Genomic DNA, 22,356 nt, shown 5'->3' on the forward strand with positions numbered 1-22,356 from the left:
AGGCCGATAGTTTCAGTTTTTCATTCCTAACCCGTTGTAAGCTCTTTATTTAGAAACGAGATAAGGGAACACTTGGCTTATCTATAAATGAAACGTTGTGTAAATACTTGTCTTATCTCGCTTATAATAAATGAATCAACCATATTTAAAGCTATTTCGGCTTACGAAAATGGCCGTAAACTTTGGATTAGGGGCCGTTCAAGTATTACGTCATCATCGATGAGGTGGGTGGGAAGAGGGGTTTCCGATTTGCTGACTTTTGATGACAAGGGAGGGGGGGGGTGTGTGGATAATGCTTACGTCATCAACCAACTTTTATGAAAATATGAAATATTTTTAAATGGCATCTTACTCGGTGCGCCAAAAACGAGAAAAACCTTTCGATAGTTTGTGGGCAATTGAAGTAACATCCCCCCTATTTATAAGTGCCCTACAGAGCCACTTTAGTGATCTCAATGTTTCGCGGATCCAAGTGATCTGGTAATGTGTCCGGGCCGCTTAAGTGCTCTGGAACTGTGTTCGGGCCGCGTAAGTGCTCTGGAACTGTGCCACGCATCACTTAAATAATCTGAGAATGTGCCGCGGGTAACATGAATGATGTAGAACCACACTGGGGGCCACTTAAGTGCTCTAAAACTACGCCACATGTCAATCAAGGGATCTCTAAATGTGTCACGGATCGATTAAGTGTTCTGGAACTGGTCAGGTCATTTAAGTGATCTGAAAATATGCCATGGGCTGTTTAAATGTTTTGGAATTGTACCACGAGACACTTAAGCGATCTGTAAATGTGCCGCTTAGTTCATTTTTATAAAATTAGGTTTGAAGAGAACAAGCTGCATTAAGTAACCCCCAGGGCCATATTTGGCATGGCCCCCACATCCTGAAGCAGGGCCCCTAGGCTAGGACCTTTTACGGGCCCCCAGACCAGACTTTTATGAGGCCCCCTTTATGATGAATTTATAGCGTGAAAAAACAAAAAAATGATTAAAATCCTCCCGGGCCCCAGGGCTGGAGCCTTGTCAGCCCACCCCTTGTGGGGGCCATGATATTTGGTCAGCGGGCCAAGGGTCTTTAGGAGATGTATCATGACATGGCGTAGAGGGTCGGTCGCAATGAATTTATTAAAGATAAATTTCGAGTTCATAGTCTTCAAATAACATTGAAATGAACAGAAATTGATTATAATAACATTGGAAACGCCTAACTTTTTATCTTTTGCTCCCAACACAAGATGGAGTTGATGTCTACTTTCGCTTTTCTTTTCTTGTGTATTTCTTATTATTATTATGTCTCTCTCCCTCTCGAAGGGGAGAAATGTGTTGTGTAATAGTGATAGTGTATGTAACAACCCTCCAGTGGGAGGTTGTCTTATGTAATCCCCAGCGTTTTTCAGTCACGCATTATTGAATCACCCTTCTCACAGAATTAAAATTTGTTGAGTTTAAAAACACAGGTGTGTGTTTGAGTTCATGGTATTGACCATGGCCGTTGGTCCGTCGTCGCAGGAGCACCAGTGAACCTATAGATTGATATTTGATTAGTGAATCGAGCATCAGTGAACCTATAGATTGATAGTTGATTAGTGAATCAGCTCAACTTTGGATACTCAACTTTTCTACACAAGAAACTGTAAGTAGAATTTCACCAAATTCATATTTCGATTCGCACGATGGCGAATTTAACTGTGTTGAGTCGACGTAAGGGCAACGTCAAGGCCCAAATCACCAGACTTGATAAATTCTTGTCAGATAATGAAAGTGCTAGTGAGGCAGTAATTAAATGCAGAAAAGAAACATTAAACACGACAAAAAACAGTTTTGAAGAGTTGAAATTGAAATATTATGAAGTGTTAAAAAATGATGAATTCGAAGTTCTAAATTTAGAGCTCTGTGAAATTGAAGAAAAATTAGAGGACATTGAAATCCGTTTGAGTTTGTTAAGTTTCGTTCCCAGTAAAATCGAAACTAATACTTCTAAGCAAAACGTAAAACTGCCAGAAATTCCCCTGCCACAATTTAGTGGTAAATATGAAGAGTGGACCTTGTTCAAAAATCAATTCAATTCTCTGATCACCGAAAATATTAACCTTTCCGATGTACAAAAACTGTATTATTTACAAGCTGCCTTGAAAGGTGAAGCTAGACAAGTTCAAAGCATTGAAGACACCTTTGATTCATTATTCTCTGCACTAGAGAAACGGTTTGAAAACAAACGTTTGATTGTTGATACGCATATCAATGCCTTAATTTTAATCCCTAAAATCACCCAAGAGTCGGCTAAAGATTTGAGAGCCTTGCTAGACAACGTTCTAAAGCACCTGAGAGCATTAAACATTGCAAATCTTAAGACAGATGCTCTGAGTGAAGTAATATTATCCAATTTAATTCTCAGAAAATTGGACAGAGAAACAAGAAAACAATTTGAAATGACCCTAGAATCTACAGAAATTCCTAGTTGGGACAGTTTGATTTCATTTTTGGAAAGCAGATGTCAATTTTTGGAAGGTATCACGCGAACCATTCCCGTCCGTGAGCCTCGCAATTCACCTATAAATAAATCGAGGACCTTTGCTGTAAAATCCTCTAACTACGGGAAATCATGTCCTGTATGCAAATTAGAACACTCCATATATAATTGTTCTGAGTTTCATAAGCTAAGCACAAATGAGAGGCAAAATATAGTGAAAAAGAAACACCTGTGTTTCAATTGTTTAAATGACTCCCATACAGTAAATGAATGTATGTCCAAGGGCTGTAACATCTGTGGTTACAAACATCACACCCTCCTTCACAGAGTTAAAAGAAATGACTTGTTAGAAGACAAAACAAAAAAAGAAGGAAAGTCGCCTCCGCAAGCATCAAACGTACTCCCGCTTGCTGATAAACAATCCGATGAGATGGGGGAAGTCAGTCACACATCGACCCTCATAAACAGCACTCCTCGACAAGTGACGAATAACTACGTTCTTCTGGCTACAGCAGTGGTATACGTGAGGGATTCACGAGGTTGTTTACAACCATGTAGAGCGCTGTTGGATAGTGCATCGCAGTCAAGCTTTGTCACTACCGAATGCGCAAAGAGACTTGGGCTGAAAAGAAATAAAACTTTCGTCTCTGTGTCTGGGTTGAGCGGCTTACCAGTAAACATAAACCAGAAACTGCATGTGGTAATTTCATCTTCAGATGACAAGTTTAGGCGCTCATTGGAGTTGCTAATAGTTCCGAAAGTGATGGGTTTCAGTCCTTCCAGATATATCAACAAATCTGAAGTTTCCCCTCCAGAGAATATACGGCTAGCAGATCCCGACTTTAATGTTCCGAATAGAATCGACATTTTATTGGGTGCCGAAATATTCTTTGAGATTTTATGCGAACATCGGATTACCACATCTAAAATATCGTTGCAAGAAACTGTTTTTGGTTGGATAGTTTGCGGTGCGGTGCAAAACCAAACCGAAAGTAATGTGCGATATTGTCACTTATCAAATGAATTAGAACATTTAGATAACACCTTGAAAAGATTCTGGAACTTAGAATCCATAAACGAAAACAAGCTTATTGAAAGTACTGAGGCATTTCTTTGTGAAAAGCATTTTTGTGAGACTCATTCCAGAAATGAGGCAGGTAGATATGTAGTGCAACTACCTCTTAAATCAGATCAAACACAATTGGGAGATTCTTTGGCTATGGCTAGTAGAAGATTGAACGCAACGTGCAAACGACTAGACAAGGATGAAGATATGAAAAAGCTTTACGTGTCCTTCATGAAGGAGTATGAGGATTTGGGACACATGGAAGAACTCACCTCTGTTGCAGTTCATCACAACACCTACTATATGCCACATCATGGCGTTCACCGACCTGATAGTGCGAGTACAAAACTTCGCGTTGTCTTTGATGCATCAGCCGTCTCTTCTTCAGGGGTGTCTCTTAACAATTTGCTCATGAATGGTGGAACTATTCAACAGGATTTATTCTCAATTATGATGAGATTTTGTCAACATAGATATGCTTTCACCGCCGACATTGTCAAAATGTATCGGCAAATTCTGGTTGAATCCGGCCATTGTGATTTGCAGAGAATCGTGTGGAAAGAAAATCTGAACGATCCTGTTAAGGTGTTTAGATTATTGACTGTCACCTACGGTACAACTTGTGCTCCGTATTTAGCTACACGTGTGCTGAAACAACTTGCGCTAGACGAACAATCTCGATTTCCTTATGCGTCCAAGATTGCACTCTCGGACTTTTATGTGGATGACATCTTGTCTGGTGCACATGAACTACATGACGCTCTAGAGCTTCAGCGTCAATTGATACAGATGCTCCAAACTTGTGGAATGACACTTCACAAGTGGTGTTCCAATTCGACACTGCTAAACGCAGTCAACCATGGCGAGAATGGATACAGTTTTGATGCCAAGGACAATGTCACTGTGAAAACGTTGGGCTTGGCTTGGAATCCCCAAAAGGACTATTTCACGTTCAAGGTAAGCTCAAACCTATTTTCCGATTACACCAAACGCACCGTTCTCTCGGATATAGCGAGACTGTTTGACCCATTGGGATTGCTGGGGCCTATCATAGTTAAGGCAAAAATATTCATGCAGCGTTTGTGGCTGTTGAAATTGGACTGGAATAATACGCTTCCAAAAAAGGAAGCAACCGAATGGTGCAAGTTTATTACTGCCCTGCATGTTGTTAATGATGTATGCATTGATCGTTATTACTTATCTGGTGAAGGTCACTCAATTGAAATACATGGATTCGCCGATGCTTCTTCTGAGGCTTATGGCGCAGCAGTTTACGTGCGGTGTCTTTCTGAAAATGTGTACAGCGTTAAGCTTTTGTGTAGTAAGTCAAGAGTGGCTCCACTCAAGGTGACTACTATACCTCGTTTAGAATTGTGTGCAGCAGTGTTGCTGTCCAAGTTGATCAGTAAGGTCGTAGAATCTCTAAGATTAGACCTTAAGAAAATTATTTTGTGGTCAGATTCAAAAATTGTTCTGGCATGGATCAACACCTCACCTCATTTGTTGAAAACTTTTGTAGCCAATAGAGTGGCAGTTATTCAGGAAATAACTAGTGGGTATAAGTGGTACCACGTTAGATCCGAAGACAATCCAGCAGATCTGGTGTCACGTGGCTTGTCTCCTGACAAATTAATTCACAATGAATTGTGGTGGAGCGGTCCTGATTATTTGAGATCAGAACTTAGTTTTGATTTGGATCCACCTACGTTGACACAAGAGGATGAGACATTTGCGAGTGAATTCAAGAAATCCGTTGAACATTCATTGGTAGCAAGTGTTGATGATGTTATAACACCCATAATAACGAAAGCCAGCAGATACACAGCCATCATTAAAATAGTTGCTTACGTGCTTAGATTTTGTTCTAATGCCAGATCTAAGACAGATAAAAAATCAGGTCCACTCACTGCCCAAGAACTTGACGTGGCAAGAATAAAAATAATCCAGATAGTTCAAAGGAAATTCAGTGAGGAATTGAGGAACTTGAAGCAAGGGGCTCAAGTCTTCACTAAAAGCAAATTGAAAAATCTCAATCCTTTCATGGATCAGAAAGGATTGCTTCGCGTTGGTGGTCGCATAAATGAAGCAGACATTTCGTACAATCAAAAACACCAGATAATTCTACCAGCCAAACACCGACTAACGAGACTGATTTTCGAATACTATCACCGTAAACACCTGCATGTAGGTTCTCAAACCTTACTGCATCTCGTTCGCCAAACTTTTTGGGTTGTTGGTGCAAGAAACCTTGCAAGAAAAATAGTTCATGAGTGTGTAACATGCTTCCGTGCACAACCGACCACTCTTGAGCAAATAATGGGCAACTTGCCTAAGGAAAGAGTAAACAGAACTTTTCCATTCAACGTTTGTGGAGTAGATTTTTGTGGCCCATTCTACGTAAAATTCAAGGGTCAGAGAAGGGGCCAATTGCATAAAATATATGTTGCTTTATTCGTGTGTTTTGTGACTAAAGCAATCCACCTAGAATTCGTATCAGATTTGACAGCAGACGCATTTATTGCATGTCTAAAGAGGTTTTTCGCTAGACGTGGGAAATGCTCATCAATATTCAGTGACAATGGCACTAATTTCGTCGGTGCCAACACAGAGTTAAAACGTCTTCATCAGATGGTTGTGAAACCTGATGAATCTGTGGCTAATTTTTTCGCCTTCGAGGAAATCACATGGAATTTCCTACCTCCAAGAGCTCCAAATTTTGGAGGCTTGTGGGAAACTGGTGTCAAGTCCTTCAAGCACCATTTCAAAAGAACTGTTGGGTCTTCCAAACTCACGTTGGAAGAGTTCCAGACTGTTATGACCCAAATTGAAGGAATTTTGAACTCCAGACCACTTACACCTCTATCGCCAGACATCAATGACTTTGATGTCCTAACACCAGCTCACTTTTTGATTGGACGATCGCTTAACACCGTTGTTGAGCCTGACCTGTGCCACCTTGGTGATAACCGACTATCTCGATGGCAGCTCACAACACGATTCGTTCAGACCATCTGGAAACGTTGGCAGATGGACTACCTAAGTTCGCTCCAGCAACGAAATAAGTGGCACTTCTCAAAATCTAATGTGCAACCAGGTGCCATGGTGATTGTCAAGGAAGATAACGTGCCACCGTGTAACTGGTTACTTGGAAGAATTGAAGAAATCATTCCAGGTCCAGATCACAAGGTTCGCGTTGTGACTGTTCGAACTAAAAATGGACTAATCAAACGATCCATAGCAAAAATTTGTTTGCTCCCGCTTCAAGAGAAATGAAGTGACTTGGTCTTCATGTAATTTATCATCTAGTGTTTGTGTTTATCATATTTAATCGGATATATTTTAGTAATTTCATTTGTGCATTTTAGCTGCATAATTTCATTGCATATGATAATGATGTTTTTTTTAAGCTTTTCAGAATGGATATTAATTTGAATTGACTGCACATATGTTTGTTGCATTTTGAATCAATCACGCGTGTTTGATTACAGCAGTTATGTGTTTAGATTTGTTTCAGTTCATTTTGATGCCTAAGATAGGATATGCCTACACAAGTAAGATGCATTTATCTTGCAAATGTATTATTACCATTATAGTTATATGCTCATGATTCTTCATAATTATTTTTTCAATATGTATTGTGTGCAAGTTTTGATTTCAAGCATTTTTTAATTTCTTTTGTATTATGTTAAATTGATATTGGTTGTAATTAGCATTACAACGCCGGGCGGGATGGAAACGCCTAACTTTTTATCTTTTGCTCCCAACACAAGATGGAGTTGATGTCTACTTTCGCTTTTCTTTTCTTGTGTATTTCTTATTATTATTATGTCTCTCTCCCTCTCGAAGGGGAGAAATGTGTTGTGTAATAGTGATAGTGTATGTAACAACCCTCCAGTGGGAGGTTGTCTTATGTAATCCCCAGCGTTTTTCAGTCACGCATTATTGAATCACCCTTCTCACAGAATTAAAATTTGTTGAGTTTAAAAACACAGGTGTGTGTTTGAGTTCATGGTATTGACCAAACATATAAAGGTATTTTCTTCCGAAATTTCAATTTAAAATTTCAATTATGCAGAATGCCTACAGGGTGGTCATAACCCTTTAACGACCGCAAAAATAAACGAATTTGGACGAAATTCGAGGTATAGGTATTTCAGGGATGCGCTCGGAGGCGTGGAAACACACCAAACACTTGCGCTTACAGCAATAACAAGAAAATTTCGAATGGCATTACTTACTTTTATGCATTGCCAAATCATCTGCTAGTCAAAAAACATTAATGGCGTTGGAATGGTACCTGTAGCACCATAAACGCGGGCGCAGGGCGCAGACAAAGAAAAATCTCACTAAAGCCCCATTAACATGGGAAATAAAAAAAAAAAAGCGGGTTTATAAAACCCACTTCAAGAATTTTCACCAATTTTCACCATTTCTTGCCTTATGAAGGAAAAAAGTCGTCAAGCGGGTGATAGAACTTCCAATGCTACCGCAATATTTGCACATGTTAACGGGTCTTAAGGGGTTGGTGCGCTAGACGTTCGGCCGTGGAATTTCATCAAATCTGCGCGAAGTTTCTGATCGGGCGTCTGTTTAGTGCAGTGGTGCGCAAACATTTTGAAGCGCGACCCCTTTTTTGACCAAAAAATTTATCAGCGACCCCTTCACAGGCTGACAATATGGCCCAACCCCTACATAGACTGACCATATTTCCCGGAGTCCGGGACATTCCGATTTTTTGCAAGCAAATGTGTCCTGAAAGTCCTTTTATAGGAACGCTTGTTTCATTTTTTATTAGGCGACTTCCAAAAGATATTCAATTTCTTTTAACATATAAATATTTACTTTGTTTTTTGATGTACTTAGTGTCCCTTATGCAAGATGGAAGTGTAATGAGGTGTATGGTCCTTGATTTTCGTAAACAGGGTGATTAAGAAAGAATCATCCGATTTCAAAATGATTCTACACTTGAAATCAGACATTAACAAAAACTGTTCATGAAACGTAGACACATTTTCCCCTATATTCACATATTACTTATCATTTCCCCGTATATTCACATATTCTATTCTGTGTTTTTAATTTTTAAGAAATATGCAATTTTGCTCCAAGTCCCCCTGTAAAAGTACTAACGTGATTTCATCGTCCACCGCATGCCAGAAGTACGAATGTACAAATTTTCCTTGTTTTTCATTAGGGGCCGTTCAAGTATTACGTAAGCAAATTTTTAGTCATTTTTGACCCCTCCCCTCCCCTTGTCAGTAAATGTCAGCAAAACGCTGACCCCCCCCCCCTTGTCAGCAAAATTTCGTCATCAGCTCTGCCCCTCTGAATCCTTACTCATATTTTCATATAGGGTGGTTGATGACGTAAGCATTATCCAAACACCCCCCCCCCCCCCAATCGATGATGACGTAACACTTGAACGACCCCTTTGCTATTTGGATACCTTCTTTTGCTATCTCCTGAAACGCGAATGCGTATCACTATTGAAACACACGTTACAAAACATTTTAGGAAAATAACTTCCATAGAGTAACATGGGTAGATTCAAACGTTCTTTTCCCACGTTTTTTTTTTTTCGCATGGACAATGCACATTCGGCATGACGGAGCCAATATATTGTACAAGAGTAGAATTTGATAAAATTACATTGTATGATACACAGTAATTAGCTCAGCTGAATAAAGGCATTCTTTAGTTTTAACATATTTTTTTTAAAATAAAAATGAATTTCTTATTTGGAAGTTTTTATTTTTGAGAATCTCTCCAAAACTCGCATCACCGGTCTAGTGCACCAATCCTCTTTGTTGGCGTCCTGCGTCTTTATGGTGCTACAGCTACCGTTCCAACGCCTTTTATGTTTCTTTTTTGACACGCTGATCATTTTGCAGGTGTTGCCATTTAAATTTTTCGAAATTTTCGTTGTAGCCGCAACCACAAAAGCTAGGGTTTCGTGGTTTTTTTTTTTTTTTTCACATCCTCGTGAGCGCATGTACTCTGAAATCCCTGTCTCGAATTTCACCCAAATTCATTGATTTTTGCGGCCGCTAGGGGCTCGTATATCTGCAAACTTATTTTATGACCACCCTTTACGTCTAAATGAGTGGGACACCTCTAACATTGGATTCAACCGGCTTTCAGAGAAATGTGCCAAATCAAACTAAAACACCCAATCAAATCTCTTGGCGGTCATCATTTCCTTCAGAAATATATCAGTGTCCGGGGGGGGGGGCGGCGGAAAGCGTTCGACCGCACCCATCACACTCTCTAACAGAGGCTCTGGCTAAACATCAGCTGGTGTCCAAAAATTCATTCTGGGTCGAAAATCATGAATGCTGTCTTAACGCATGAAACCGCCCGGGCACGTGCCAGGGCAGCCCTTCGAGGGGGTCTCGTGATAAGGAGTATTGGTACTACTATGATTTTTGAGAGTAGTTATGCGAATTTATAGGCAGTCAGCTCAGATAGGTAGGGGCCTTCAGAAAATTAGCTTGCCCTTTAAAACGGCTCTGGTTGGATGACACCAAGTGTATTACTTTTCTACGGTGTCAGGATACGGTTTAGTTTTGGGCCTCGGGGATGGGGGAAGGGGTTCAATTGAATCCACGGAATACCCCACGAAGTAGACAGTAGCCCCCCCCCCGTGATTTGTAAACTCACCAGTTGATCATCCATTCCTAATTATTGAGAAATCCACCGAGAGGAGTGAGGGGTGTTGCCCTCTCCAATCCAACTCAAATTTAAAAGTGCAAAACAACTCAAAATTAAAATTTATCATGCGTATTATCCCCAGCACCTCCTGGAGATAGAAGGCCTCCGTACGGATTGCCTAATTCATCAGTAATGTCACTAAGACTACCTAGCAAGTTTGCCACATTTTGAACTACAGCGTCCTATTTCGTTTCTTCTTATTTTGGCGTAGAATCTTCCTGGTTGACTCACAAATACCGCATGGTGATTGGATGTGCGGGGTATGGAGGTATAGAAATTGACAATTCTGATCCCGATTGTTTCTTTTCCGCACAACGATGATGCTGGCACGTGCAGCGGAATTTTTTCCTCTGAATTTTCTGAATGAGGATGGACTACTTGCTGGCGTCACTAGCAGCGTGCTGAGGCCAGCATCTCTAGGAGGTGCTGGTTTCTCTCGCTATAAAGCCCCCGTCCACATGTGCAAATATTGCGGTTGCATTGGGAGTGGTAGTACCCGTTTGACGACTGTTTCTCTTTTCTATTTTCCATGTGAACGGGGCTTAAGACGTTATCTTGGGAAAACCCTTTTATCCCGGACAGGCCTGTATTCAAAGAGTTCTCTGGCAGTAACTGTTAATTATATTCCTTCTCATTGTCCTCGATTACAGAAATAGTGTGCTCAATGACAGGAGTGTTCTGAATTATAGAAAAATTGACTCATCTCTCTCTCTCTCTCTCTCCCCTCTTCCCCCCTCTCCTCTCTCCCTCTCTCCCCCCGCTCCTCTCTCTTTCTCTCCCCCCTCTCAATTGACTGCAACTTTGCTTTCAATCCAGGTGCTGATTACAATGGATTATCGGATAAACTGTATACTTGGAAAAAAACAAACTCCCCACAAATAAGTACAATTATCTGGCTCAGCATGTCGAAAGAATTTAATGTTCGTTGACGGCAATGTAATTAAAAGGTGATTATGGGAGGAAGAACTGGGTCAAACTGCCTTGCTGTAAAAGTAATAAAGGTGGGACCACCACCACCACCACCACCATCATCATCATCAACATCATCATGCGATATTGCAAAATTATCGAAAGGTTGAACGTGTAAACACGTGTCTTGTTCACGTTGCAGACTACACGCTTTTTCTACGAAGTAGAATTCATTGGCCGATGCCTCGTTGCTTATAATGAAGCAATGAAGGAAGGCATCACTGCCAGGGCCTTTGCCTAATAAATCTGGGCCCTGGGCAAGCAAGAATTTTTGGGCCCTTTATGTGTATATCATTCTTAGAGACGTAGATGGTAGAAGGGGAATGTGGGAGGGGGGGGGTGCCCCCAAGACCACTAAAAATTGAAAATATTTGTTCACATTTTTGCAAAAATTGAAATATATATATCGAAAGATGTCAATTTTGGCATCCGAATGGGCAAGGAAATTTGTGGCCCCTGGACACGCTTCTCGTTTGCCTATGCAAGAAGCAGCCCCCGATAATCGAATCGAATCTAAGCTTCTTAGATTTGTTTTTCGATTATTTACGTAGAGGTATTTTACGGAGTACCACGGCTATATAGTATAAAGACTGTCTCATTACTTTGAATGACTTCACTGCTTTTATACAGTTTAACTAAAGCGCGACCTTGAAAATACCAAGGTAGCCAACGACAACCAACCGGTTCTGTCAGGACGATGACGTCAGCTGGTACAGATTCACACGCGTCATGAGGCAGCCTTTACTATATGGCCCCCCGACTCGAACCAGGCCGTAGAAGACCGTGATCTCTCTGAGAACTGAGAAGCTGTTGTGTGCCCCGACATTTTAAAAAAGTCACTCCGCAGAAAACAGGCAGACCTTTAACACAAACATGACATGAAAATTAAGACATTTGCCTGAAAGGCAGATGGCAGCACTTGTATAACACGAAAAAAGCATAACTCCAACAACAAAATAACTGAGGGCCTACATAAACACGTTTCTGAAGTCCTTCCTTTACCGAGTCGTTAGGAATTCCACAGAGCAATGTTTACGAGGTGCATGTGCGGTTCAGTAACTGTCTGGCCCCTACTGGTACACTCAGCGTCCAAGAGGAATAAAAAACATACATGAATGGGGGTGACCAGCCAGTACACTTACGTATCTAGATATATTGAGAGAGTGGTTGGTTCTGGTGCAGGAGATCTTAAACATTCGTCATAACTAATAAAATATTATTTGAGTCACACCATGGGCAGATTCGAGGGGCGGAATGTACAGTATACTCATACAGTGGGAATTACGTAACGGTTCTCTACGTTAGTGGATGCCTCCCGTTAACGGACAGTTTTGAGGTCTTTAAAAAAGGACTTCACAATGCATTTCGCTATCGGACACTCTCTAGTATTGGACATGGTATATTTCGGTATCGCGGTGTATGTTATCGTGAGTTTCCACCGCGTGTAAAAAGAGGGTGTTCTCGTGAATTCCTAAATATTTTAAAAATTAATATGAAAAAATTACTGTGTTTGAATGCGGTTTGCGGAGAAGTTATTTCTCACGAAAGGGGAGAAATTTTTTTTCTTTTTTGAACAGAAAAAATGGTTGAAACTTTTGTCGGTAGAGGACGCTGTACGAAAGAAAAATCCCTAGAAATATGCAAATCTCATATATCCATATTTAATCCTGTGAAATGCAAAGTGTACGACTAACACTCATTTCTGAAATTCCCCTGTTACTGGAGCTTACATAAGGTTTTCAGAGCGATGTTGACCACTGATGAACAAAGCAATATTGGCGAAGTCAAACCCCTAGCCATGAATGAAACTCCACCCACCGACTGAAACTCTATGAACATTTCTGACAAAGAGAATATTCAAAAAAAGATACATTTAACGATCATTGCCAATGGTGGGGAGCGGCCACAATACTTGCTCAACGAAAGTATTGAGCCACCATTGATTCGGATGTGGCATGGCTTCAGCCTTCCATGGCGATCATTCCAAACGGTGGAACGGCCACACTATTCACCCATGGCTAACCTTGGAAGGTATTGGGCCAGGCTGGACAAGAGTGTGGCCCAAGCTTAATGAAGATGAACGGATATCATAAAGAATCAGATTTAATCGGTAATTCTTGAAATATTTGTAAAAGTGCAATGCTATATTGTACACACAACGCCCACGCGAGTGCCTTCCTTATCCTGAAGCAGGAACTAGAAGTGGAATCGATCGTGAAAATGTTATCAAATGCCGAATATCATTTTGAATATATATTATTCCAGGCTACGGAAAGACACCACCATCACCTGTTGCGAACTGGTGCCTAATCCCAAGTTCTCATCCGAATCCCTCAGAGATAATCCCAAGTTCTCATCCGAATCCCTCAGAGCTAATACGTCCAGATGTTCCGGGAAGTGGTCGTTCAGAATATCGGACGCTACATCGCCTATCGCTTCATCCGGGTGACTACGCGCCGAACTTATGTGTTTCAGGCTTCCGTGTTCGATTATGTTCGACCTCACGGAATCGTATTCGGATCCTGCCAGCTTCAGTATATTGTTCAAGGCCCTCAGTGTCGCCTGCAGGACGAGAGGATAGTCGTATTGGAAGACGAGTATGTCGCAGAGCACGGGGACGACATTCAGCTCGATCAGGTAGGAGGCCTGCGCGGCCGTCGCCAGCTGCGTCATGTTGTAAATGACGAAGGCCGCCTCTTCGTGTAGTCGGGAATACATTTTTTTCAAGAGGTTGATCACGATCGGTATCAGGTCCAAATCGATGACGGCCTGCACCCGCTGCTCGTTGCCCGCGATAATGTTCGACAGGAACCACAGGGACTCCGCGTTTATATCCTTGTTGTGATCCGATAGTAGAGGCGGCAGCAGTTTCAAGACGTCGCTATCCAGGACCACCTGAGTGTGGCTGTCATCTCCCGCGGCTATGTTCCCGAGGAGTTGCATGGTGTCCATCCGGATGTTCTTGATATTCAGCAGAGGCACCAGGTGAGGAATGATGCCCTTCTGTACCACTATACGATCTGCGTCGTTGCAGCCGTGTACGAGAAACGAGAGGGTCCTCACGGCGTGTCTAGCGACCTGCCGGTCTCCATGCAAGATAAGTTTGTGGAGGACGGGCATCAGTTGTTTGGCAACCTCCGTGGAAACCGGGCTGTCTACGTAGCTGCACATGTTCTCGATAAACCAGGCGAAAACTTTTAAGAACATGTTGCCTCTCCTGAAGTCCAGCAGGGACACCAACAAAGGCACCACGTCGTGTTTCAAGACCAAGTCTCTGAAGTCGGAATTGTCACCCATGATGTTGCCGAGGATCCAGATGGCTTGCTGACTGATATCCTGGTAAGGCGATTCCAACATCCTCACGGCAACCGGCACCGCACCGGCAACGACCACGCAAGCGGTCTGGTTGGAGGATCCGGCAGACACGTCGGTCAGGGCGAAAGCTGCCTCCAGCTGCAGCAGCGGACTGTCGCGCTGGCTCAGGCACTTCACCAGAAACGGTATCACGTCGTGATGGATGAGGTCGTTCACCGGAATCATACGGTGCAATAGGCATTGCCCTATAGTCTGGACCGCTTCTAAAACGTCGGTGTAATTCTTAATCCTGTTTCCGTCGAAAAATTGTTCCGCCATTGATTTAACGGCTTCTGAAAGTGCTTTCGAAATAACGAAAATTCTTGTCCGGTTCCAAATGGATGCGAGTCTGTTTGTGTTTTTCTTTTTTTTCATAAATATGATTTGGATGCCTTTTCATACTATGGCCTTTCCACCATCTGAATTTCATTTTAAAAATGATAATCGAAGAGCCATTCATTTTCATCCAAAGTGCCAATGAAAAGCAACAAAGATATTTGCATCCCTTTCACCTCTTCACGATCACGGGCGCGTTCAAACACCAGTGGAATAAATTCAAACAAGTTGTCTGTGTTTTCTTTCCTCTCCCTTTCTTCATTATCGCGTACCTATAGAGTAACCCTATCATCATGGAAGCTGCTCTTTCCTTCCCCCTTCAATTTTCTATATACTGCTATTAATAATTTTCTTTCACACATATCTTTCTACTATACATGTATTAGCCAAAGAGAATGCGTAGGGTGAGGGTGAAAAGAAGACTCTCTCTGAAAATAAACTCTTATCATTCCTTTTCCTTTTATATACATTTTTTTTCCTTCTACCTTCCCCCCTTTCTTTTTCTGCAGTGTTGTTAGGTTATCGCAAGGTTACCAGATTTATCGCCGTTCCGTCAAATAGAGATAATACGAATTTCTCTCCAAACGCTTGCACGTGAACTCGTTAAGAGGATTGATGCACAAATTCATCGAACTTTACAGTTAATGCACCTGGTAAACATTCCTCTGAGGAATTTCTAATCAATCGGTATATGCAAGAACGTAGTAGTGATCACACACATTGCTGGTGCTGTGATGTGTCTTCTATATTTTGAAGTGAAGATGGTAAACGCTTGAATTTTCATGTTATGTGAGTATCATGTTGAGGGTCTGCGGAGAGACTTATTCTGATTGGGAGACCGGTTCGCATTCGTGCTTCGAAGGTGGAAAACAACAGTAAACCAACTTCAGCCGAGGACCACTGTGTCGTCAACGGGATTCGAACCTGGATCTTCACAATGAGAGTCCAGCACGATGCATACTTGACACATAGTGGCTACTTGTTATACCATCCCCCCCCCCCATGTCGCGCCAAACCCATTTAGCGTGGACATATCTTCCATTTCTAGGTGTGTGTGTGTATTACATTTATATATATATACTAGGTATTATACAGGCCCGTCATTTAGGGCAGGGGGGGGCGTTTACTCCCCCCCCGGCTTTTGAAAATACACTACAAAGGATATATATATATATATACACACGTACATTGAGTACATGTACTTTGTCCACCCCCCCCCCCGGAAAAAGTTGAAATTACGGCCCTGGTATTATACGCTCTCTTTCCCCTCATGAAGGTCATACAGGACCAGAAGCCATTTTTCTCTGATTGCACTGTACATGTTAAACCGCCTGACAGAGGTTCGGCCCATGGGGGACCGGTGTGATTCTTTTCACTTTTTTTTTTCCACCGTAAATTCACTATGAAGGGGCCCGTCAAAAGTCCCAGCCCAGGGGTTCTTCAAAAAAGTGGGGGGGGGGGGCTGCTATGGATTCGATAAAACGCCAAACTCGTTACAGTGTCGGAACAAATGATGGCGTTAAACCGGGATTAGACTGTATTTTGCTTGATTATAAATATTCACTTTATTTAATGTATAAGCACAAAATGACGTATTGGAGAGACAAAATGAACCTTAATGGTTATCCTCCATGTTGGCTATCGGGACATTTTCCCACGAATCCCATGTTTTTAATGTAAAAATTACATAAAAATCCCATATTTAATGTAATAACGTTAAGTGTTTGCCGACAGACCAAACATCTTTCGCATCATATGTTGACTCCTGTAATGCCCTTGGTTTTAACGAGCCCCCCCCCCACCACCACCGTGAAACTTGCGCCCATTTCGGCTACTTCACTACCTCGTTCAATGTTGTGAACTGTACATAACACGTCCCCTATTACCGTAGTTGTTCAACTTCCAATCCCAATTTCATGAACCGCAATCTTTTCCAATTAACCCTTTTGCTTACAAATTATTGGCAAGAAATTCGGATGACCTTTATTTGAGAAATCGGCGATAAATATGGTAACCTTGTCCTAACCTAACCGCACGTCAGAAAAAGGAAAAGAAGGATAAAGAAAAAAGTAGAAGAAAAGGAGGGGAAAAACAAATGAAAGGAAAACAGTGTAATAGATAAATAGATAAGAGAATAAGTACGAAGTAGATTTCTATTTCACCCTCACTCTACCCGTTCTCTTTCACATGTATATAGTACAAGGATACACACACATCATATGTGGGGGAAAAATTCACTAATACGAGTATAGAAATAAACAGAGGTAAAGAGAAATTAAAATTTTTCATAGGGTTACAACAAACCTTCACGATGATGAGGAGAGGAAACAGAGAGAACTCGTTTGAATTTATTCCACTGGCGTTTTTGGACGCAATATGACTTCCTTGATCTTAAAGTGGTTAATGGAGCCCAAATCACTCATTCATGGCCTCTCCTTTACCGTTTGCTTGATAAATCGATAAAATTTGATGAGCTTCTCTTCAGGGATTTTCATTGACTACGTTTATGATGACTACGCTATCTGTTTTCATTTGCGGCCTGAGAAAAAAAAGAGGTGGAAAAACGTATAATTTTATCTGTAGGCATGTTGGTTGGGCAAGTGGGGCACGACCCCTAGTTTTCACATAGTTGTTATTTTCCATTTCTTCCCCCTCATATCTCTCTCCTTTCTTGCAATCTTCCAAAACTTGGCACAGGGCGAACAGGTCTTAATCATTTCCACTGCCTTAAAATGTCATTGGACACTTTTATAGTACAATCAACGCTCCAGTAGCAGAAACTGATGCATTTCACACAGGGTGCAAATTTTTTTTATACAGTCAAAATTGTGCATGCGTAAGCAGTTAGATGCATATTTCAGCAAAAATAGTTCAAAAACCAACCTAAACAGGATTTCATCATGGGCAAATGAATGGAGCATGACTTTTAGGCGTAGACAAGTGCATGGCCGCTCATTTTGGTTCGAACAACACCCGTTTCGAGAGATATAGATGGGATATTCAGCGCCTCACGACACAGTGCGTGAAATTTGGAAGGCAGATTCATGTGTCTCCAGTGGTGTAGATGGTAGTATGCTTGCCCGGTATGCAAGAGGGCCTGGGTTCGAGTCCCGGCGGAGATGTGATGACTTTTCTTTCCGAGTTCACCTCAGCATAATATCCGGAAAATAACTGTTTCCTTGAACACCCGTTTCATTCATGAGTTGAACAATGTTATTATTCTGGACGCAACTAGGATCACCGATCAGGGTATTCTTATTGATAATCGATTTAGGTTTTCTGAAGGTTTTTTTCAGCGGTGGTAAAAAATTCGAATAGAATGCTCGGTTTCATTCTCAAAAAAGGTCTTTTCGCGTTCTCCTAAAGTCCTTCTTCCGCTTTTTCGACGCTTAGTTCGTCCTGGACTGGAGTATGCTGTAAGGTTTTGGAGACCATACCTACAGACGGACATGGACTTGGTTGAAGGGGTGCAGAAAAGTGCTTAAGCTGTGAACAGAGAGGGACTTGATTTTTCGAAAATGTTTGCATTGGAAGAGCGTAGATGTTGTCGTGTGGGCGGGGGGGGGGGGGATATAATTGAAGCGTTTAAGACCTTCAACGGGATGGATGAAATGGATCATGAGTTATTAATACAGCGTCAATTAACCTGTTTAACAAGGGGACACCAGTATCGATTAAGGGGTCTCACTACTCTTTGAGGCTTAAAAAAATCGATTTTTCAAAAACAATTTTAAAAAATTCTTCATTTCATCAGGAATCGAATGCAAAAAACCGCTTGTCGATCGGCCATTTCTTTCTTCTGCTATTTAAGAAAAAATAATTGTAAACAAAGAAATTTAAAGGTCCTTTTAAATGGCCCTTTAAACGCCCATCTTTTGAATATAGATATTTCTCTGTTTTCCGTGACTTCTTTCAGAGCAAGCGGAGATTTTTTTTCAAGAAAAGGAAGATATTGAATCTATATATCTTACAGACTACTTTAAAGAAGAAAAAAAGAAGATAAGCACTTTATACCACTCCAGAACATCGTTTGTTTACATTCGTATGAAACCACGCTATTTCCACATCTCGTTTTTATTTTTGATCTTGCTTTTTTTAATATTGAGTTTTTGAAATATACTTTTCATTAATTAGTTTTATCTTTATTCGTGGATAATGAATTCAAAGTACTTGAAGCAATGTGGGTACAGATCACGAAAGCGTAGCTTTTATGGAAACCAGCATACTCCCAAGAGGGAAAGGATGGACGACACAGCATCCACAAGTGCATCTGCAAAGAAACTGAACTTGAGTGTTCCTAGCTTCAAGACTCCACAAAGCCCTGCAACGTCTTCGATTGAAGGATATAGACTTATTGAGATATCACTATTTATTTCAAATTTAAAGAGTTTGTTGTGCTGCAAAACTTGTCATGGTGAAATTGATGTAACAGAGGGTCAAATCAGAGGCTTAGCATCAAATTTCATCATAAACTGTAGTAAGTGTAAATATTTGAAGCCGATACGGTCTTCTCGAATGATTGGGAAGAACTATCATATTGCTGAGATAAACAGAAGAGCCATATATGCTATGCGCTGTTTGGGAAAAGGACTGGCGAGTCTAAAAACATTCTGTGCGACAATGAATCTTCCTTCACCTGTCACACAAAATGCGTATGATAAAATTACAAATAAGATTAGAGACGCTTCTACAAATGTGGCAATAATTTCTATGAAAGAAGCTGCTGAGAATGAAATTTCTCTCACTGGATCCACAGAGATTTGTGTAAGTGGAGACGGTACCTGGAAAACTAGGGGCCACACTTCTCGGATTGGTGTGTGCACTGTGGTTGGCGCACAAAGCGGTAAAGCCATAGACACCGAAGTAATGTCAAGTTACTGTAAAAAATGTGAATTTTCTGCTTCAACTTCCCATGAATGTATTCAGAATCATGTGGGATCAGCAGGGAAGATGGAAGTTGACGGTATGAGGCGAATTTTCGAACGATCCATTGAGAGACGGGGTGTGAAATATGTGCAATACATTGGTGATGGTGATGCAAAGACATTTCTGGAAGTGAGTCGATGTAACCCCTATGGAAAAGATGTGCCAATCGCCAAAATAGAATGTGTGGGACATGTTCAAAAGCGCATGGGGACTAGACTTCGCAAATTAAAAACCGAAATGAAAGGAGTGAAACTTGAAGATGGGAAACCGCTCAGTGGAAAAGGACGTCTAACTGACAAACTTATCGATAAGTTATCATGTTATTATGGAAATGCAATAAGAAATAACAGTGGCTCGTTAGAAGATATGCGGAAAGCTGTCTGGGCAATTTACTGCCATACTTGTTCAACTGATGCTGAACCGATGCACTTCTTTTGTCCTCAAGGTTCAGACTCCTGGTGTAAGTACCAAAAATATAAACAGTCACCCAAAGGTCAAGTACATCAGTATCATCATAGGAACCCTATTCCTCCAGCAATTGCAAAACACATCAAAAAGGTTTTTATACATTTATCAGAACCTGAGCTTCTAAAGAGATGTTTAGGAGCTAAAACGCAAAACAACAATGAGTCGCTAAACAACTTAATTTGGAAATTTTGCCCTAAAGTGTCAGGATGTGGGCGAAAAATAGCAGAAATTGCAGTCAATGAAGCTGTAATAAGTTTTAATGAGGGAGCAACTGCTAGGGCAAAGGTTCTGAGTGCACTAGGAATGGAGCCTGGTTGTTTTTTTCATATAGCAGCTACGAAAGCAGATCAGCAGCGTGTGCGAGTTGCTGAAAGACGTGCTGACTTGACCACATTAGAGGCCAGGAGAGCAAGACGAATGCATGAAAGTGAAGCAAATAAACATATCCTTGATCAAGAAGGTCTGGTATATCAAAAGGGGCACTTTTGATTGAGTGAAAACAAAAAGTATGCAAATTACACTTTAAAAAAACTTTAAACGCGATTTACTCAGAATGTAGTTTTTGGAGTTTATCCGTAAGATAAAAGAAAAACTATTGGACTAAATTTGCTGAAATTTTGCAAGAATGTTTATATAACATATACTAGTAGAATAGACCTCAGTTGTAGATATCCGACAATTTTTTGAATTTTTATAAATTTGTACATTTTCAAAAAAATAGTAAATTTTGAAAATTTGTGTTTAACATTTTTTTTTAAATAGTTCCTTTTTGTCAATTGCCACAATAGAGGTCTATTCGATTTGGGCATTCACCTAGTTTAATTTCGTGCCACAAAATTTAATTTATCTGATTTTTTTCATTGACAATCTTACGGATGGTGCGATACTGCGGTTTAAAAAATCTGGAATATTTGTTTAAATTAAATTTTTTTTTTTAAAAAGTATACAAACTAGAGTGACAAATAAAAAATGTTTATGAATATATGAAATGTTCTTAAGAACATATAAAGTTTTTGAATTGATTGAGTGATATTTACTATTTAAGAAAACCACTCAAAGTAAGGGAACATTTTTCTCCTTTTTTCATACTGAAAGAGTCGTGAGACCCCTTAATAGGGGAGAATTCTAGACCTTGGTGTCACAGGGAATTTTTCTCAAATACGGTTGCGAATAAATGGAACAGCTTACCTCCGGGTGTCGTGAATTCTAACACAATTTACACGTTTAAAAAAGAAACACACGATAAACATGTTCGGATAAAATTGAGTGAGAACCTATTCCATACTTAGATAAGACAACCATAATTTTTAATGGGCATTATATTTACATTTTGTCATAATCATTGGTTTTCTTATTGCTCTTATTGGGTTGCCGTACTTTTGATATAGTATAGATACAAATACAAATACAACGCCACAACAGGCAAAATGCCCAACGAGGTGGCTGAGAGAAAGATGCCCATAACATAAGTATTCGTCTTTTTTTTCAGCCACCTTGTTGGACATTTTGTCTGTAGTGGCCTTTGTTTTTGTATATGTATAAAATAAAAGGGAAAAAGAAAGGTGAATTTGTAGTTTTTTTCCTGATTTATATGTTTCTTCAGTGCAAAAAAAGGGGAAAAAATATTTATAACTTGAAGTTCGTTATAACGAAAATTTTCCCTCTGATTGCGAACTGTCGTTATAATGGACTTTTACTGCATTTTCAAAATCATGGGGGAACTAACTGCACCCTAGCGGTTAGATGAAAGGGTCGAATGAATTAATCGTGATTTGAGAAGGAGCATCCACAAAGACTTGAGAAGTTTTTATTAACTGTCGTTATAAGAACGTTTGACACCGACCGATCGGATACATTACCAGGATGCAATAGGACCACAAACTGAAAAATCCTTCTCGTGGAAAGACATAAAATGCTGACACGCAATACCACACCTAAAGGAGAAAAAAGATCTTTACATCACAAGATATAAGAAATATGGGATTTCGCTCATCCTTATAAGTACAGGGTATCCCAAATTTGATTTGAACAGCGGATGTCTCTGCAACCGTTGACTT

At 40.6% G+C, this 22,356-nt stretch overlaps 3 protein-coding genes across 3 annotated transcripts; 2 read left to right on the plus strand and 1 right to left on the minus strand.

The window, feature by feature from the left end:
- The first annotated feature begins 2,743 nt into the window (after window positions 1-2,743).
- Window positions 2,744-6,808, plus strand: LOC149064749 (uncharacterized). The gene has a single exon (XM_089254624.1). The coding sequence runs from the start codon at window positions 2,744-2,746 to the stop codon at window positions 6,806-6,808; it is 4,065 nt and encodes a 1,354-aa protein (XP_089110750.1).
- A 6,663-nt stretch (window positions 6,809-13,471) lies between these two features.
- Window positions 13,472-14,848, minus strand: LOC149064750 (uncharacterized). Its single transcript, XM_089254625.1, has one exon. The coding sequence runs from the start codon at window positions 14,846-14,848 to the stop codon at window positions 13,472-13,474; it is 1,377 nt and encodes a 458-aa protein (XP_089110751.1).
- Window positions 14,849-19,051: 4,203 nt separating this feature from the next.
- On the plus strand, window positions 19,052-21,281 carry LOC149064751 (uncharacterized). The gene has a single exon (XM_089255182.1). The coding sequence runs from the start codon at window positions 19,061-19,063 to the stop codon at window positions 20,786-20,788; it is 1,728 nt and encodes a 575-aa protein (XP_089111308.1). The 5' UTR covers window positions 19,052-19,060; the 3' UTR covers window positions 20,789-21,281.
- Window positions 21,282-22,356: the final 1,075 nt, after the last annotated feature.

Source organism: Pholcus phalangioides, unplaced genomic scaffold (assembly GCF_987345545.1).
Source record: "Pholcus phalangioides strain wild (caught in Gottingen) unplaced genomic scaffold, Ppha-v1.0 ptg000042l_1, whole genome shotgun sequence".
NCBI lineage: Eukaryota > Metazoa > Arthropoda > Arachnida > Araneae > Pholcidae > Pholcus > Pholcus phalangioides.

What these genes read in the sequence shown, in the direction of transcription:
- LOC149064749 (XM_089254624.1), top strand. Translation starts at nt 2,744, where the DNA reads ATGTCCAAGGGCTGTAACATCTGTGGTTACAAACATCACACCCTCCTT.
- LOC149064750 (XM_089254625.1), bottom strand. Translation starts at nt 14,848, where the DNA reads ATGGCGGAACAATTTTTCGACGGAAACAGGATTAAGAATTACACCGAC.
- LOC149064751 (XM_089255182.1), top strand. Translation starts at nt 19,061, where the DNA reads ATGAATTCAAAGTACTTGAAGCAATGTGGGTACAGATCACGAAAGCGT.